Raw genomic sequence first — 19,639 nt, forward strand, 5'->3', positions numbered from 1 at the left:
AAAACGATATAGAAATATTGGTATTTTATCAGAAGACAAGTCTAAGATTTTATTAATCAAACCATTGGAATTGTTTAATTCACGAACCTAACCATGAAGAGATGACATAATATAAGCTCGTATGTCATCTAATTTATGTTTCCGGACATTAATCCTAGGTGTCGACTCTAACATGTCGAATTAGCCTAAAAACATGGTAAAAAATACTAATAAGTAAAACATGCACCAGAAAGGACACACCACATGTCGTCCTTAAAAACGTTAAGTGGCGCTGTATTGTTCAAACAGAACCCCTTTTGCCGAACCAAAAGGATAAACGGATTCTGGGATGCTTATAACTAGTTGGCTACACAGATGCAGATATGGCGGTTGATGTTTGACGTAAGAAAGTCAACATCGGATTGACTGATTACAAAAGTGTTGCATTGTCTACAACTGAAGCAACGTTTATTGCAACAATAGAAGTGTATAAAGAGTTGTTATGGATGAAGAAGTTCTCCAACGAACCTGATTTTCAACAAGAAAAGTATCAGTTATTTTGTGCAGTTTGAGTGCTACTCACATTGAAAAGAATTCTTCTTTCTATTCCAGATTAAAACACATTGATATAAGATATTATTGGATCAAAGATATGTTAGAGATTAAACCACTACAACTTGATAAGATTCACACAGATGAAACTCTAAAACTCACAATTTGAGAGGGCAAAATCAATTTAGTGAGAATTGAGAGTTCTCCATTAGGAGAATTAAGCGAGTTTCTTTAGAGAGTAGTCCTATTATTTGAGTGAAAATAGTACAAATTTATTTTTGGAGTATTTTTTAAAATCATATTAATCATGGACGGAACCAGGGAAGTTGGGGTGGACTCGAGCCCGGGCAGGTTGCCGGAGAATTGAAAAAAAAATTAGTAAACGTGTCTGATAATATTTTGAAAAAAAATTATATTGACCCTATGTAGTGTTATTTAAATGTTTAAAGATAGATGAGATGGTTAATTATGTTTATTTCTATTTTTTGAGAGGTTCTATGTTCAACTCCCTCCAACTCCATTTTCTTTTAAAAAGTTTTTATTAATTTTATTTTTATTTTTCAATAATTATAAAAACATGTTACCATTATTATTTAATTTAAATGGACTCTTTATTTTTATTTTGATAACTTTTTTAATTCATTTTTAATATCTCTTAACCATTAAAAAAAAGTAAACATTTAATATTTATTTTTATTATGTCTTTACCATTAAAAAAAATAAACATGTTTAATTTTCTATTAGTTCAATGTTAGTTTCTAAAAAATGATAACATTTTTACAGTTTTAACGCGTTAGAGGCTAAAAAAATTTTGTTGACTTTGAAAATTTACTGTCAACCGCACGGTTAAAATTAGCCCCCCAAATTATTGTGTTAAAGATTATTGAATTTTACGTGATATAATATTTTTAATATTATAAAAATTTAAGTTCCGACTTAGTTTGGGTTCTGGTTTCGCCACTGATATTAATGCTATTATTTTTTTTAGAGATAAAGTATAAAAATACTAATGTTTAGGGAAATGAGCAATTTTACCTTTAAATTGGTAGCCAATAGCAACTTTACCCGTAACGTTCACAAGTTGGATCAATTTTAGACCTTATTATAAAACACATCTATTATGTTCCTTATTTTTCACAAATTGCATATTAGTTGGTTCTAAAAAATATATTTCATATTTTTTGTGATTTAATAATAGAATTAGATTTGATTAAAAAAATAATAGAATTAGATTAGAGATTAATATTTATAAATTTAGCTTAATATTAAAAAAAAATTTTGTCAAACTCGTACAAAAAAAATATATTTTTTATTTTAAAAAAAATCAGGTATGTTCATATGATTGTAATCTATTATTAATTAGTGATAAAATGATGCAAAAGAATGTTAGATTACAAGATTCATGACCGAAAAGATAATTTTTGAATAATATCTGAAATTAATCAAACTTATCAACGTTATAGATAAAATTGCATCATTTTAGATATTATTGATAAAATTACTCATAATTATAAACATTAGAAATATTTTTATACCTTATCCATATTTTTTATTTATTTGGTATTGGGTGTTCGCTATGATTACTTTGTTTTTTACAAAGTACTGTTACTTGGTGTGGTTTTCACCATTGGATGATATTCATCCAATGGTGAAAACCACACCAAGTAACGGTACTTTGTAAAAAACAAAGTAACCATAGCGAACACCAATTAATAAGTATAAACCAGTTATAATGCGACACATAGAAGATGAGAAGTAGAAGATGAAAAGTTTAAGTTTAGGAGTTTATGTTATGACAACCCTTAAAATTAGAGGTGACAAAATTACACAATACGAAATCGATATATGAAATTAGTATTTAGTTTAGTAGGTAATATGTCATTTTTTGGATTGACATGAGATGTCACTTTAATTAAATGTACTAAAATTACAATTATTAGATTCAAACACGACTCAAACCTCCGATATTTTTACATGTGTCATCCTTAATACAAATAGTAAAATTATATGTGATTTGTAAATACATTATACGAATCCAATATGATATTAAGAACTTTTATGGTCAATCTAAAAAGGATATAAAATATTTAGAAAGATTACAATATCCTCATTAGCATAGGTACATAGTAAAACTACGTGTGACGTGAAAACATGACACGAAATTGACACTGACCCGATTATGATACGATTTTTTTTTTAATTAAATTAGGTTTAACTCATTTAATACTAACCTGATAATTGACATGACACAAGCACGACATGAACCCGATAATTAATATGATTTATCTGAGTTCAATTACAGCTAAAACAACATTGCAAATAATTGTCCCTAACATTGAAATCTATCTTTCTTTCTTTTTCTTTTTCTTTTTCTTTTTTTTTTTTTTTTTTGATAAAAGCAACAGATTCTATCTAAATTCAAGAGGAAAATACAAATGCACACAAATGTTCCAATCCCACATATTAGAACTCCATCTCCAACTTAAAAGGCAAAGAAAACTTGTACCTGTTAGCGAGCCACCATTTGTCCGGCTCTACGATTACTAGAACCGAGGAAGGTCTCAGTGATCACATTTAGTTTTCTGTTCACATCCCGCATATTCATTCGATCTGCTGGTAGTTCTGTTGAGCATGCAAGTGCGATTTCCAGGACTGATGAAATACATTTGCGGACGCCTTCTCCAACTTGTACAAAATTTGCAGCACCATCTTCTTGGATCTCATAGTGATCATTCTCAATAGTTTCTGATGTTGTTGCTCCTGCCGCCAATTCTGGTGTTGTGACAAGCACAGGGTCCAGCACCTGAATAACTTGTTGAGACAGCTTAGCTTTAACATAGTCATGGAGGTTTATACCATCTGTGAACACTTGATCAGTTGGTCGGCGTCCTGTGAAAATCTCCAACAAAATTATTCCAAAGCTGTAAACATCTCCACATGTTGTCGCCGGGCTGCCTACTCCATATTCTGCAATAAATAAAACAAAATTAACTTTAAAATGTTTCTTCACATGTGTATTATGTTATATGGAAAAGATTTTGCACAGAAAACTGAACCTGGAGCTATATAGCCGATGGTTCCCTTCATCCCAATTGAGCTAGTTTCGCCTTGAGAATGACTATTAGCAGCGTTAGGAAGGAGTCTTGCTAATCCAAAATCACCAATGTGAGCAGTCATATCACTGTCAAAAAGAATATTGCTCGGCTTCAAGTCACAATGAACAATTGGTGGTTCACAGTCATTATGCAGATAATGCAATGCCGACGACACATCAATCGTTGCACGAAGCCTTTGAAGAAAGGATAAACTCTTTGATTGACTGAGGTCATCTTCTTCAGGATGCAGCCACATTTCCAAACTCCCATTTTTCATATAATCAAAAACCAGAGCTTTGAAGTCATTGCCTTTAAAATCAATGCTAGAGCAGTATGTCAAGATCTTTACGAGATTTCGGTGCCGAATGTTGCGTAATGCTTTGCATTCAGCAAGAAAGCTCTTGCAAGCTCCATCCTGTTGAAGTTTGAGCACCTTGACAGCTACTAATTTTTCTCCTTCCAGATCGAGGTTTCCTCTATATACGGTGCCAAAACTACCTTCTCCGATAATATTTTCCGAAGAGAATCCCCCGGTTGCTTGCAAGAGTTCATTGTATGAAATAAGAGGAAGCTTATCTGCAGTAAAAGGATTTGAAGAAGGATTCTTTCTTGACTTTCGCCGATAAAAGAAACAGAGGAATAAGGATGCCACGACAATCAAAATTGAACTAATGACTGCAACAAGAATAGTGGGAGTTGTAAACTTCCGGTGTTTCTTCTGTTTGACAGGACATGGTGGCAGCTGCAATTCTGCTATACCTCCACAAAGGTTTTTGTTTCCAGACAAGGAAATTGCACTAGCATTGCTGAATACTCCATTTTTCGGTACTTCACCCTCGAGATAATTGAAAGAGAGATTCAGATATTCCAAAAACAGAAGCTTATCTAGATTTATAGGAATCGTTCCAGACAAGTTATTTGTAGACAGGTCTAAACTCTGCAGACCTCTCAACAAAACCAAAGACGAAGGGATGGGTCCTCGAAAAGAATTATTTCTCAGATTAAGCATTTCTAAGCTTGAACAATCACCGATCGAATCAGGAATTTTCCCGGACAATCTGTTATGCGAAGCATACAATTTCTGAACACTTCTCAAATTGCCTATTTCTGTAGGTAGAGAACCTGTCAATGAGTTTCCTGATAACTCAAGAGCTGTAAATACAGAAGGATGCCCGATAATCTGGTTGGTTATGCTGCCGAAAAAGTGATTGTTGGAAATATCTAAAAGCTGAAGATTTTGGCAATTCGAAATACTTAAATTATTTATGCTCCCGTCTAAATTGTTCTCATCCAAATAAAGTAGATATAGGTGAGTGATATTACCCAAGGATAATGGGATTTCTCCAGATAACATGTTTCCAAATAAAGTCAAGATCTGCAGCTTTACAAGCCTCCCAAAAGAAGAAGGAATGCTACCCGAAAAATAGTTAACCTCCATGGCTAATGTATACGAATTAACAAGATTCCCAACCTCCTCTGGAATGCTTCCAGATATTTGATTGCCATCCAGATATAATTCATGGAGCTCAGTGGACAAATTTCCTATGGTGCGAGGGAGTACACCACCAAAATTGTTTTGATCAAGAGATAATACTTCTAGATTGCTGCAGTTTGACAAATATGTTATAAAATTCAAATCTCTACTCGTGTTACTGCCGAGGAAATTGCCTTCCAAATTCAGAATCCGGAGACTCCTCAAAGATCCCAGATTATTTGGAACTTGGCCTCCAAAATTATTCCCAGAGACATCAAATACTTCAAGCTGAGAAATATTTGCCAATGAAACTGGAATACTTCCATAGAACCGATTTCCACCAACAGCAAAAAATTGCAGGTTAGGAAAGTTGAGGCCCATGTTTGCTGGGAGACTCCCAGTCAGTTGATTTTGTGCCATAGAAAACACTTTGATAGTTGAGATATTGTAAATGGTGGAAGGGATTGTACCTGTGAGGTAGTTGGTAGCCAAGTTGAGTAAAGTTAAGTTTCTTAGTTGTCCCAATTCATCTGGAATGTTGCCTACCAGATTATTCTCTCCCACAGAAAATTGTTGAAGGGAAGAAAGATTTCCAATGGCAACTGGTATCTTTCCCGAGAGAGAATTCACTTCAAGATTAAGTGTTATCAGCTTCTTTAAATTGTCTAACTCAACAGGAATTTCCCCTGCTAAGTGATTTTTACCTACTGATAAAACCCGAAGCTCTGAGCAGTAATCAATGTTGACTGGAATATCTCCAATCAGTGTGTTGTTATACAGATTCAGATATCTCAGTCGAAATAGGTGCGCGATTCCTTGAGGAATAACACCACTGAAGCTGTTATTGCGAAGATCAAGGAACCTTAAGAAGGTTAGATTCCCTATGAAATGAGATATAGTTCCAGACAGACTTTGGTTTGGCAGCTTTAGAGACACTACTCTCCGATGTTTGTGTCCACAAGTGATCCCATTCCATGAGCATAAATCAACAGAATCATTCCACGACCGCAATATCTTGAAAGGATCATTGCTTACCCGAGCTTTGAATTCTGACAGTGCTAACTGATCGGTCTTATTCCCTGAATCAGCAATGAAATTTGCATGTTGAAAGCATAGTATTCTTGAAAAGAATAAGAAAAGCACAAGAAGGATTAAGTGCGGAATAACTGGAATCTGTTTCATTTTTCCTTCCACAGATGTTCTGATATGGTAAGAGTGGTGAGGATCAGCTAATAAGTTTGTTGATATTTTAGGGTGTCAAGTAGTGTAGCAGATTAAGATGTTTGTGGAAATACAAAGTTCTGTCCCATAACTACAGTGTAGACTTGGAAATTTTTGGTATAGAGTCAACTGAAATGTCCATGGTTCACAAACTAAAGGCCATTCTTCAACTCCATTTTTAATGCTGCGAGGAAAATTTGAAATTTTAAGTCACTTCTGTTCAAGTTGTGTACTAGATTCATCACTAACTAGATATTCCAAGTTGTGATCTCAGAAGTTCAAACCTGGTTCTATCTTCTTCCCAAAATCTGAAATCTTTCAGGCTGCTCCATAAAGATCTCCTTTTCCAAATGCATTAAAAACAAAAAACAAAAGTAGATTCAACACCCAATTGAAATACTTGCCAATTGAATTCTGAAGCCATATTGTGTTTGAATATGGTCCTATGAGGGGTTAAGTTTTGTCTTATAAAACCCATGTATCATTCTTCTTCATCATAGAAATCCTAACCCCTTTCACAACCCTGTCATTTTCGTTTGCCAGTTAGAATACATATGAAATGGGCAATTCCTGTTCATCATAGCCATAACAATCTCCTTATTTTACTGCTTCAATCAGCACCCAAATTAAACAAATGTGCAATTCCTATTCATCATAGCCATAACAAATCAAATTCGACATCCAATTGAATTGTGCAGTCAAGAAGTCATCTTGTGCTTGAATATGGTCACATGAGGTGTGCCATTCTTGTTCATCATAGCAATCTTAACCCCTATGACATCCTTGTAATTAAACTTGCGTTTTCTAGTTAGAATCCCTCTGTGATGTGTTATTCTTGTTCATCATATGCATAGCAATCTGCTTATTGCACTGCTTCAATCAGCAACCAAATTAGACAAATTTCATAAATAAGACCACAATTAATCACATCTCAACACATAGAAGAACACACAAAGTACAAACAGGAAATTCAATCCTCTGTCTCACCACATAATGGATGCAATCAAGCAGAAATTCAGTCCACAACAACCATTTATGATTAATAATCAATCTCAAGAAATGGAGAGAAAAGATTCAATTGCATCAATAAAGCTACCACCAATCCTATCCTCCTTCCTCACATACTCTTTACCATGTCTCTCACTATACTCACTCAAACCAGCTTTCCCTCTCTTCTCCCACATTCTCTCCCCGAAACTCCTGTGCGCATAATACGCCTCCGCCATCGTCATCTCTTCTCCTCCGGTTTCCGCCTGAATCTGAATCGGCAGCCTCTCGTAGTGACCGGTGCTCGTTCCCTCCAACTCATCCAACCGGCGCAGTCCCCTAGTGGAAACGGAGTAAACCTCGCCCTTGACATGGTGGGCGCCGGCGACGTTGGGGAGATTAATGAGAAAAGGGATGCCGTGGGGACCTATAACGAGAGGAAAGGATTGGTGAGTGATGTATGTGCCGACGAAAGTGGCGTCGTTTAGACGAATTAGGTCATGAATAAGGGTGTAATTTGGGAAATCTGTTTTGAGAGTTCCATAGGTGAATATGAAAATGTTTGGGGTTTGATGAGTTTGGGTATCAGCCATGGCCAAAGATATGTGATCAAATAAGCTTTTGATTCAATGGGAAGAAATGGAAGATGATTCAATTTTCGTCATTCCTAAAAATTACAGTCGTTTTTGTTGGATTGAGAAGTACAGATCTTTCTGTAACATACATTATTCGGTAGATTGGAGATTCGGCTTTCAGCAGAAGAAATTGCAACCATACAAATAACTTCACATTTTTCAGCTTTGGTGGATGTCAATATCTGCGCATTATTAGTTTCAGAGATTAGATGAGATTTTCTGGGGAATTTCGATCCTAATATGAGATTAATTGAGTTCATTGTTGATTCGGTTGTTAATCAAAACTCTGAGAAATCTCCGTTATAAAAGAGTAAACATATAAAGAGATGTTCTCTGGACAATGTTTATGGACATACAATGGTGAAAACCACACCAAGTAACGGTACTTTGTAAAAAAACAAAGTAACGGTACTTTGTAAAAAAACAAAGTAATCATAGCGGGCACCCTTATTTTTTTTTTTGGTAGGAAGGAAAAGAAGACAGACAAAACAAAAACCTAATCCGGAATCAGTCTAGGATGGCTGACCCCAACCCTATCCTCGAGAAGGATGGGTAACAGAAAGGAGGGGGGAACAGAAAGGGTAGAAATACCTAAAATCCCCCCATGCCCAGCAACTGCCAAACGATCCGTCACGCGGTTTTGCTCCCTAAAGATATGGGAGAAGCTAAGAACCTCAAAGGCATGACGAAGCCTCAAAATAGCCTTGATAAGATTCTGGTTCTTCAGACCAACAGCCTGGCAATCAGAAATCCTGTTGATCGCCTCCAAATTATCAGAATCCACCAAAAGCCTTTTAACACCCATGCGAATGACCAATTTAACTCCCGACAGGATTCCCCAGAGCTCCGCAGAAAACGAAGAGCCCGTCCCCAAGTTATGGATGAACCCAGCCAGCCAAGCGCCACCAGCATCCCGAAGAACTCCCCCAGCAGCAATTCTTCCATTGCTAAGGCAAGAGCCATCCGAGTTCAACTTCACAAACCCTTCTCTAGGCTTAATCCAACCAACTAACTGGACCACTTTATCCGGGACAGGTCTAACCAGGGGCTCCCCTTCAAAGCTCTTTGTAATAACAGAGAGTTTTTCCGAGAAGTGACCAAGTAAATCAGGAATAAGGACAGTCTTCTCAGAAAATAACTCTTCGTTCCTCCATTTCCAGATTTGGTGACAGATAATGGCGAAGAAAATGTCACCGTGCTCCATATTAGCCAACAACTTCCCATTGGCTCCATCAGAGAACCAGTCAACATCCGCATGAGCCATAAAAGAGGGCAGGGTGTGGCGAGGGAGAATCCCCTCCCAAATCTTCTTACTCTTAGAGCAATCCCTCAAAGCATGGCACAAGGTTTCCACATGACCACTGCATCTACTACAGGCTCCAGACTCAGCCAAATGCCTTCTGTGTCTATCCGCATTAGTAAGCAGCCTGTCCTTAACTCCCAGCCACAGGAAACTTCTGATACGATAAGGGATTTTGAGGGCCCAAATGGACTTCCAAATCTCCACCGGGGGGTCAGCCCTATAAGAGGAAAGAGCTTCATAGGCTGATTTACAAAAGAAAATGCCATTATTCGTTAAGGCCCAGCAATGTCTGTCATTGTCCTCCTCTTGGTTGCTAACCTTCACTCCCCTAATGTTCAGAAGGGTCTCCAGGTTGAAGAAAGAGGCGAACTTAGACCAGATCCAGTCACCCTCCGAGTCCACCACATCAGCAACCTTCTAGGGACGGAAATCACAAGGCGGAGGGGTTCTGCAAACTTCAATTAGAGGTTTGTCACCAACCCAGGTATCATACCAAAAACTGGTGGATTTACCATTACCCACCTCCAGACCAACCCCCGAACAGAACTCATCAAACACCGCACTAATCCCTTTCCAGAGGAAGGAACAGTTGACAACCCTCTCCTTCGGACCTCCGAAAATTCTATCCTTCCGATATTTGCCACAAAGGAGACGAACCCAATGAGGGATTTTGCCACATTCTCCAAAGAAGCTTCATCAAAAGGACTTTATTATTGTCCTTAGCTTGCCTGATTCCAAGACCCCCCTGCATTTAGGCTGACAGGTCTCCTTCCAAGGAACCAGGTGAACCTTCCTTCCATTTCCAGACTCCCCCCACAGGAATCGACGATTAATCTTATCAAGGTCATTAAGAACAGGTTCAGGAAGCTTACAGGCCTGCATAATATGGTTCGGAGCAGCACAATTAACAGATTGGATTAAAGTAAGGCGACCTGCAAGGGAAAGAGAATTAGCTTTCCAGCTAGCACACAAACCGTTAGTTTTATCCAAAATGTCTTTAAAAGAAGCTTTGGAAACCCTATCACTGTGAAGAGGGACCCCAAGATACTTCCCCAACGAGTGAGTCAGGGGGATGCCAGAGAGCTCACTCAGTCTTCTACATAAGCTATTGTTTATATTCTTAGAGCAAAGCATGCGGGATTTTTGGATGTTAATCTTCTGACCAGAAGCCTCACAAAAGCCATTAATGATATCCATCACCACCTGAATTTGCTCCTCATTACCCTCCACGAAAAGCATTACGTCGTCAGCAAAGAACAGGTGGGTAATAGACGGACAATGTTTGTTGATGGAAACAGGATGGAAAGTCCCCTTACTCACCGCCTCCTGGATCATGTGAGACAGTCTTTCCATGGCAATCACAAACATCATTTAATTAATATATACAATTCTTTTTCTAACATCATTTAATTATATTATATAAACATTTTTACTGCTAAGTACTCGAGTAACTTCATCTTCCTCAAAACACAAAACACATAATTAAAACATAAGCATTAGATAAATATCAAAATTAGTGAATATAGAAAAATTTAATAAAGTTTAGAATTGATGAATTGAGGTCTAATTTTTTTAAATTAGAGTATAAAATCATACTTTAGTTCTTATATATAAAAACAATGGCATATTGAAAAGTAATTTTGATGAAATGATTTAATTATGATTTTGTAACCAATTGTGATATTCATGTAAAAAACTCTATGAATTACATTCATATTTGGTCTTTGTAGTATCCAAAATTTTATCCTATCTTTTAGTGACATTTTCTCATTGAAGTATTTCTATAAGTGACATTTAACCCATTTTGGATGGAAAATTAGTCGATTTGTTTTTTTTTTTTCCCACATGACACAATTTTTTACACGCGATATATACACGCTGCAATTGATTTAATTTTTTACCATATAGATTTAACATATAGATGAATAAGGAATTATTTTTTGCTCATTTATCAATGTATTAAGTATATATAGAAAAGTAAAATAAAAAAAATTATTAGCAAACAATTTAACAAATCGGTTAGTTTTTTTTTTTATCCAAAATGAGTTAAATTTCCTTTATGGAAATACTCCAATGTGTAAATGTTATCAAATAATATCACATTAGCCAAATAATAAAATTTTGGATAACACGTGGGTCAAATATGTTTAATCCATAATTAAAAAAAATTCTGAAACGTCTTTTTTTTTTATAAACAATTGTATTTAATGAACGTAATAATACATACCGTATAATTACTAATAGAATATTTTTTTTATTTATAATGTATTGAAATATATTTTAATTTTTTTACGTAAAATATTTTTTTTATTAAAACGGCCTTTATTTATTATTCTGCCTATGACCCATAAATTATTAGGACCTGTCCTGCGAACAAATGTTGAAGTCGAGCTCGTCAAATTTCTGACATGTCCAACCTGAATAGGTTAAAGCTCGACTCGACTCGACTCAATTACAACCCTAAATGGTGGTTAGTTGATATAATATTAAATCATTTAAATAAATAGTTAGTGGAGTGAGAAAGTATTCAGATCATACCCTATTGTTCAGATAGTAGTATTCACATAGACCCTAATTATTACGGTAAATTTGGTCATTCACCGTTAAATGTATGCTGATTAAAATCTTAATAAGTTGGAGATTCAGAGTCCATGTGAAAAATACTAATTGTTCAGAAGAGTAATGATGGAAAATGTATGACAGCGGGTTTTCATTGAGATTTGACTTATAAAAAATATATGCTTTGTTGTGTTATCTGTACCTTTTATGATATTTATTTATGTTCGTAGTTTTTTTGTTTTTGTGGATCTTGTACTAACCTTATCCTCCTCCCAAATGTGATTTATATTCTTATAACATCTTTACTTTTTAACCACTTATATATTATGGTCATGTTCTTTGTTTTTTATTTAAGTATCAATCAATAATCAGTTCTGTTTAGTAATTTATTATTATTTATTATAGTTATAATTATTTTTTTATTATTAGAACCATTATTATTTTTATAAATATTTTATTTTAATTATTGCCAGTTTTAAATGATTAAATTAGTATTATTTCAATTTCAGTAGAATTCAGTTCTATTCAATTCATTTCGGTAAAAAGGAACAGAGGCTATGTCATTCATATTTCCCTTGTCTTTCAATAAATTTACAGACTTAGGTGGAGAGTCCCCCATCGATTCTCTACACTGCTTTTTTTTTGTGGAGATTCCGATGATTTAGAACATAAAAAAAACTCCCTCTGGCAGATTTTTTTTTTTCATAAAACATCACTTACAATAAAACCACTAATAAAAATTGGGAAAATTACAAATCTGGGTCAAATGGGAAGCCCATTTACATATTAAACTCATTTATTAATTCTACTACATATCTAGACTGATTTTGTGTGACTTTCCAAAAATACCCCTGACCTTCCCACTTCCACCACTCGCGAATCACCGCTCCCCCCTATCTCCTTGGTTATGCGAAAAGTTACTCCTGCATTAATGATTTCAAGACTTTTGATCTTCCTTTCTTCCTTTAAATTGCACGAAATCTGCACCATTTAGTCAAAATCATAATGAATTTCTCTTTTTCGTCTCTTTATCTCTTGATTCTGCAACTTCCCAACCCCAGAAAACAAGAAAATGGTTTTTCATCTTCCTGTTCGTTGCTTGGTTTCTTTCTTCTTGTTACCATCAAAGAAATGGTTTTTCTAAGTTATTTCCTTCGTTCTTCCCATGTTATCATAATGTTATTGTCGCTTTTAGGGGTGAAAGGGGCGAAAAATGTAAGTATCTGTTTTTTTCTGCGTTTTTTCATGAATTCACTTCGCAATCGATGATTTCGCGAAGTTCTGCGAAGAGAAAGAGTCTGAAACGTATGGATCTACCTCGCAAATCGATTAGTTCGCGAAGTCTGCGAATAGATCCTCACGTTTCAGACCTCGCAGACTTCGTGAAAGCATCGATATGCGACGTAGATAGTCACATTTCAGACCTCGCAGACTTCGCGAAAAAATAGATATGCGAAGTAAAATCACCTCTTCCCCTGCACATTTACATTCGCATGCTTCGCTAATTTTCATTTCGCGAAGCCAAAATCGTCCTTTTTCATAACTAACACGGTTAATTTTTTCTGTAGATGGTTGAATACGTAACATCCCTTTCTGGAAGGCGGCGTACTGCGCTGCAGGGAAGATGATTTTCCTTCCTGTATAGGAATGAACTTCCCCAAGATTGACACATTCACTCCTGAAATGATTCGTTAGGAGAGGTTGTGTCAATCTCGGGGTGCACCATGGGACACGTCCATCCCATGGTGCCAGTCTTCAAAGTGGACCTAACTTAATCCGGTGCCAATTTTGAAGCGGATGCATAATCTTGGTACCGGATTAGTTAGTTTCACTTTAAAATGATTGGTTAGTAGAGTTCATTGTGGCAATCTTGTTATAAATTTTGATAATGTTATGATTTGAATGTTGTTATTGTGGCAATATTGTTGTAAATTTTGATAATGTTATGATTTTAATGTTCGAATCCGTTGTTGTTTGCCAATTTTTGTTATATACCACTTCGCGTATTAGCTTCAAATCATATCCAGCATTCGCATATGCGAACTAAATTCATCAAGCAAAACAAACTTCAGCTTCGCAGGCTTCGCATATGCGAACTAAATTCATTAAGTAAATCGAAACATTAACTTCGCAGGCTTCGCATATGGGTGAATATGCGAAGTCAGACGGGATGGGGCGAGCTCCGCGTAAATATTGAGGGTATTTTTGGAAAGTCACACAAAATCAGTCTAGATATGTAGTAGAATTAGTAAATGGGTTTAATATGTAAATGTGCTTCCCATTGACATAGATTTGTAATTTTCCCATAAAAATTTAACATATAAATATATTGAAATTAAGTGTAATTTGATGAAATTTTAGAGTTATGTTCCAAAGCAATTTCAATCAATTTTGCATAGTCTCACTTATTTTTCATGTGAAACTACATTAAACCATGTTCAAAGAACATCAAAACTTAAAGGTTAATATTTTAGAGCGTTCCAATCAATTTTACATAAATTTCAGTTAATTAAATCCTAAACATGATTATTTCAAAAAAATCCTAAACATGATAATTAAGTTCATATTAAAAAAAAAAAGTTCATATTTGTTTAACAACTATATAATTACTTAAAAATCAACTCTTATTTGAAAATATTTATTTTTCATAAATTTTTAAGTTATGCTTATTTATTATTATTATTATTAATTGTTTATTTGAAAATATAAAAAACTAAACTATAAATTTTAATATTTAAAAGATCAATCTAACTTTATGATGAATTGATTAAAATTATATGTTTCAAATAAATTCTACTCACAATTTTATTAGAACAATAGGAATGTTTGTTATATTTTTATTATTATTTTAAGGGCAAGTTAGTAATGATTGAGTGAATTGTTTACTAATACTCCAAAATAAATTTATCTGAATGGTATATTTGTTGGGTTTTTTTAAAGAAATTTGTGGGTTTTTTAAAAATATTGTTTTTATAGGTGAATAAACGAAAATTTCACAAAAGTAAACGTAATATAATATTTTGATATTGTTAAAATTTAAATAAAAGTTAAAATCTGATTTCCTCAAAAGGCCCAAGCCTATCGATATTACATGGCCTTTCAGAATTATATAGCCCAATTTTGTATTGAGGCCCCGCCCACCAGAATCCAAAATCAACCGCAACGGCAAAACGTATAACTACCGCAAGCAGCTCATTTCCGCCGGAAGGCCGCCGTTGCAACCTCTCTTACTCGATGGCCTCAACATACAGAGATCGAACGGCGGAGTTCCGATCACTAACCCAAACACTTAAAAAGGTCGGAGGAATTACAGCCAGTAATCAAGCAAATGTTTCATCTACTTTAAAATCATATTCACCATCGATCTCTTCAAGATCCGAATTCAACAAAAAGGCCTCCGTAATCGGCTTGGGAATCCATGAAACCTGTCTAAAGATCGCTCGACTTTCCAAACGTAAGCTTCCTTTTGTACATTTTTGTTATTTGATTTCAGTTCTTAAATTTACGAATTTTTGTAGTAGTAATTATAAGATTTGAACTAAGAAAAGTGTAAAGTTGCTTAAAAATCTCAAGGATTTGAGAGAAATACGCATAGGATGATTTAAAGATTGGAATAACTAAATACCATTTTTAATTCGACTGAAATAACAAATTGAGATGCTAATCGAATGAAGTAGCTAAAGTTTTTTTATTCATTATTTAGAATCGTTAGAATGTACTGTTGAGTTTGTTGAATGAACCTAATTTCGATATGGAGCTATTTGAGCAGATGCCATAGAACAATTAATGCCTTCGTGAAGTCTTCTACTTATCATATGATGAATGCTCCATTTTAGTTTCTTTTGGAAAGTGAGATTTAGTTTAGTTTTCAGCTCAATTAAACCAAAAGAATCTGTTCTATTCATAGTGCATGAAAACTGGGTTCCAGTATATCCTTGATACTTGATATTATGATAAAAGTATATTTTTGATGGCTTGGTGATGTTATGCTTACATGTGCTTTTTCTTTTTCTTGTGTCAATGTGTAGTTGCAAAAAGGTCATCAATGTTTGACGATCCGACTGTTGAAATACAGGAGTTAACCACATTGATAAAGAATGATATTACGACATTGAATGGAGCTCTTACGGATCTGCAAACCCTTCAAAATATGGAAATGGCTGATGGAAATTACTCTCAGGACAGAGTTGTTCATTCAACTGCTGTCTTTGATGACTTGAAGGGAAAACTTATGGGAGCTACAAAAGAGCTTCAAGGTGTGTTAACTACTAGAACAGAGGTTAGTGTTACTAATAGTTGTCGTTGATGTACTTGCTTAGGATATGCTAACTATTAACTAATATTACTTTCTGTCTCTATATGGTCTTCCTTCAGAATATAAAGGCTCATGAGAACAGGAAACAGATATTTTCGTCAAATGCTTCAAGAGAGAACCCTTTTGCACGTCAAGCAAAATCCATAACTGAACCACCACCTTGGTCAGGTTCTGGAGATGCATTTGATAATTCACAACCATCTGCGTAAGTTAAATTTCTTGAAAACTTGTATGCTAATACTTCTTTTACGTAAGCTGTTAATGAGATGCACAAGCTAATTTGAATACAGTCAAACATTGGGATAATATAGCACACAGTTGATTGTGATGTAGCTCTCAAGTGGGTTCCTCCTAAAGACATGGTGTGGTGATCGAGCATTCGAGCTATAATATAACTTCCCTTCAGTAGTAACAGGGACCAAAATACTTAGATATGAAGTGTGTTGTTAGGTCATAAATATAACTTGAATTGAATCATTATATAAGCAACTTAAGAGTATTCGTCTTTGTTTTAGCTCAAAATGAAATCTGCTTGCCCATCTGGAAGCTTTCTTGCTGTAAGAATTATCTATCTGCTAATTTAAAAAAATGTTGGATCTATTTCTCTAAAATAGGAGTTGTAGTCCTTGCCATACTATGTGAATTGTGAATTGTAAAATACTGATTTTATTGCTTCCCATACTACTGATATACAATTCTATTTTTTTTCCTAAATATCCAGATTGCCTCCTAATAACGTTCAAGCAGGGAACCAGTTAAGGTGCGTTTTATATGATTCTGCTGGACATAATTATTTGTCCCTTAAAATCATTTCTTATGGCAAAAACTTTAGCTATATTTTTAATTCTTGATGACAAGAACTTTTGTCTCTTATAATTTCAATTTCATACACTCCACACATATACATGTACTTAAAAATTTTGCCCTAAGCAACAGTCTTTTTTAAATTAAGCAGTCTGTATAGTCTATTTACTCAAATTATTTTCAAAGAAGTAATGTTATGTTTGTGCAACAAGCTGATAATGTTGTGGTTGTCCCTCCTTGAGAGATATTGGGTGTCATTTTTTGTGACCTTCATGATACTAATATATTCCCTTGGCATTTAAAATTAGATGTTTAATAGACATCAATTATCGCTATCAAATATCAAGTTCAAGAATCTATTCAATTCCTCTGAATGCATGGTTGCAGAAAGATTTCATTTTCTTTTGTACAAAAAGTATAGTCAGCTACATAAAGGGTTCAGCTGCCTCTATTTCAATCATGTCATCCATTTGCTAAACCTTATAGAAATGGGGAGAGATACCATGCTTGGTCTGTGAAACCAACTGAATTTGTTTTCTTAAATCATCACATGTTTTTTAAATTTTTGCATCACAACTTCAACTTCTGTCACTTAATTTGTATGGATCCCTCAACAAAACTTTTGTCATAGGATTTGGATTTTTCAAAAATTGTACATTTCCCAAGGCACCAAGATAGAAATAAAAACACTTATGCTAATTAAAAGTTTATCTCCATTCAGACGGAGGCCAGGTGTAGACAATGCTCCTTCCCAGCATTTGGAAATGTCCATGTTACAGCAGGTTGCTCCAAGGCAGGAAACCTATACTCAAGGTCGCGCAGTTGCCCTTCATAACGTGGAATCTACAATTTCGGAACTAAGTGGAATCTTTACACATTTGGCTACAATGGTTGCACAGCAGGGAGAGCTGGCTATCAGGTCTCTTTCTTTTGCATGGATATAAAAATGTTTGTGTTTCTACATGAGAAAAGTTCTTACTTCATCTGGCATACTATTGAAAGAAAAGACTAGTTTTGACCAGCTTAGGAACTAGGATACGTAGTCTCAGTAATACCCTCTAAGTCTGGTATGCATTGCATCAAACCCTGAACATCCTTAGGCTAACTACAAACAAAAATGAATTTGATCATAATCTATGAAGAGTTTATCAAAATGAAAATGTTGACCCTAGTCTTGAAATTTTTGGTCATAAACCCAATTGACCGTCTTTACTTTTGATTGCATTATTTGTTTTCATTTAGTACTTCAATCTTTCATTATCAAAGCATTCTAATCCTAATGATCGAAACAGGATCGACGATAACATGGAAGAGTCATTGACTAACGTTGAAAATGCTCGCGGTGCTCTTCTGAAGTATCTTAGCCAAATTTCATCAAATAGGTGGCTTATAATCAAGATATTTGCAATTGTAATATTTTTTCTTGTGGTGTTCATCGTCTTTGTTGCTTGAATATGATTTTCGAGATCATATTAATAAGTCGTTGCATAAATATTCTTCTAACCTCTGTTCATGCTCATTAAGCATATATGTCTCGGGAGTAAGTTCATTATTTTGTAAATTTATTGGCATCTCCAGTTTTATCATTTATATTTTATAGTAAGATGTGTATTTGGGAGAAACATTAGAAATAGATAAACTTCTATGTAAAGTTTTTTTTTCTTCTGTAATTGGGATTGATATACAAATATGACAATTGAATCTGTAATTATTTCCCCCTGATTCATATTATGATTTTACACAGTTTATTCTGTTTTTGCTTTACTTTTATTCTATTATTTGGGTTTATCCAGTTCATTAGACTTGTTCGCGGGCATGAAGCATTCAAATAATGCCCTTTGATTTCACCTGTTTATCGGTAATAGGTCCGAAAAGGTATCGAAAATCTTCAATTTCTTCCGGAAGCAGATGATTAATAATCTCCTTCTCACCTTCCTTGATTAGCCGGGTGATATTATGGAGGAACGTCTTTATCAGAATTTCTTATTTATTGTCTAGAAATGTCCAAATTTGTATCGTAATACCTAATAAATAGTTCCCAATCTTTTACTAACACTAAAAGGATTGAGCTGAAAAGGTACATTAGATCTAATAGAATTATTTTACTGATTTGTTTTGATCTACGAGATTGATCTAATATTTGAAAAACATTCCTCCTGGAGTAGTACGAATAAGAGAAACTTAGTGATAGGCATTTCTCAAGATGTAGGAGAAAACTTCTTATATGTTTCCATGGTATTATTAATATTATTATTCTACAATTTAATTTTTTTTTTTTGTTCTTAAATATCGTTTTAAGCAAGAACTAAAGTAGCTGCTAAAAAATGGTTTACATATACATGTAATTGTTGTTATAATTCAAATCGAGGATTGATATTAAAAAAATTCTTCTTAGAACGGATTGATTTAAGTTCCCACGTGATTTATCAATTTATCCGGTGAGCTTCTTCATACCATTCGAGCCACAAAAACAATTTCATACTTTTTCTTGTAGGTCTAGGTTGATGAATGATTCTTTCGTCTCTTTTTTATTTTATTTTATTTTATTTGGTAGAGAAGACCTCACCGTTTAAGAAGTAACAGTAATTGCCAGAAACATATAAAGTGTATGGCTACCTGTAATTGCAACAATCCAATTGCAAGAGTCAGGAGCAATTTATTTAGATCCAAAGCAATTTATTTAGGTCCAAGCCCACAAATAAAGTACCAAACATG

General features: G+C 34.6%; 2 protein-coding genes across 2 annotated transcripts; one reads left to right on the forward strand and one right to left on the reverse strand.

Moving 5' to 3' along the window:
- Positions 1 to 2,876: 2,876 nt before the first annotated feature.
- LOC136226674 (probable LRR receptor-like serine/threonine-protein kinase At3g47570) lies at positions 2,877 to 7,080 on the reverse strand. The gene is made up of 3 exons (XM_066015294.1): positions 6,606 to 7,080; positions 3,588 to 6,505; positions 2,877 to 3,498 (listed from the first exon to the last, which is right to left on the reverse strand). Exons 2-3 carry the CDS (start codon positions 6,280 to 6,282, stop codon positions 3,041 to 3,043), a joined length of 3,153 nt encoding a protein of 1,050 aa, XP_065871366.1. The 5' UTR covers positions 6,283 to 6,505; positions 6,606 to 7,080; the 3' UTR covers positions 2,877 to 3,040.
- A 7,910-nt stretch (positions 7,081 to 14,990) lies between these two features.
- LOC136227935 (syntaxin-31) lies at positions 14,991 to 18,672 on the forward strand. The gene is made up of 6 exons (XM_066016736.1): positions 14,991 to 15,259; positions 15,834 to 16,084; positions 16,180 to 16,325; positions 16,842 to 16,880; positions 17,646 to 17,843; positions 18,217 to 18,672. The coding sequence occupies exons 1-6, from the start codon at positions 15,040 to 15,042 to the stop codon at positions 18,374 to 18,376; spliced, it is 1,014 nt and encodes a 337-aa protein (XP_065872808.1). The 5' UTR covers positions 14,991 to 15,039; the 3' UTR covers positions 18,377 to 18,672.
- Positions 18,673 to 19,639: the final 967 nt, after the last annotated feature.

Source organism: Euphorbia lathyris, chromosome 4 (assembly GCF_963576675.1).
Source record: "Euphorbia lathyris chromosome 4, ddEupLath1.1, whole genome shotgun sequence".
NCBI lineage: Eukaryota > Viridiplantae > Streptophyta > Magnoliopsida > Malpighiales > Euphorbiaceae > Euphorbia > Euphorbia lathyris.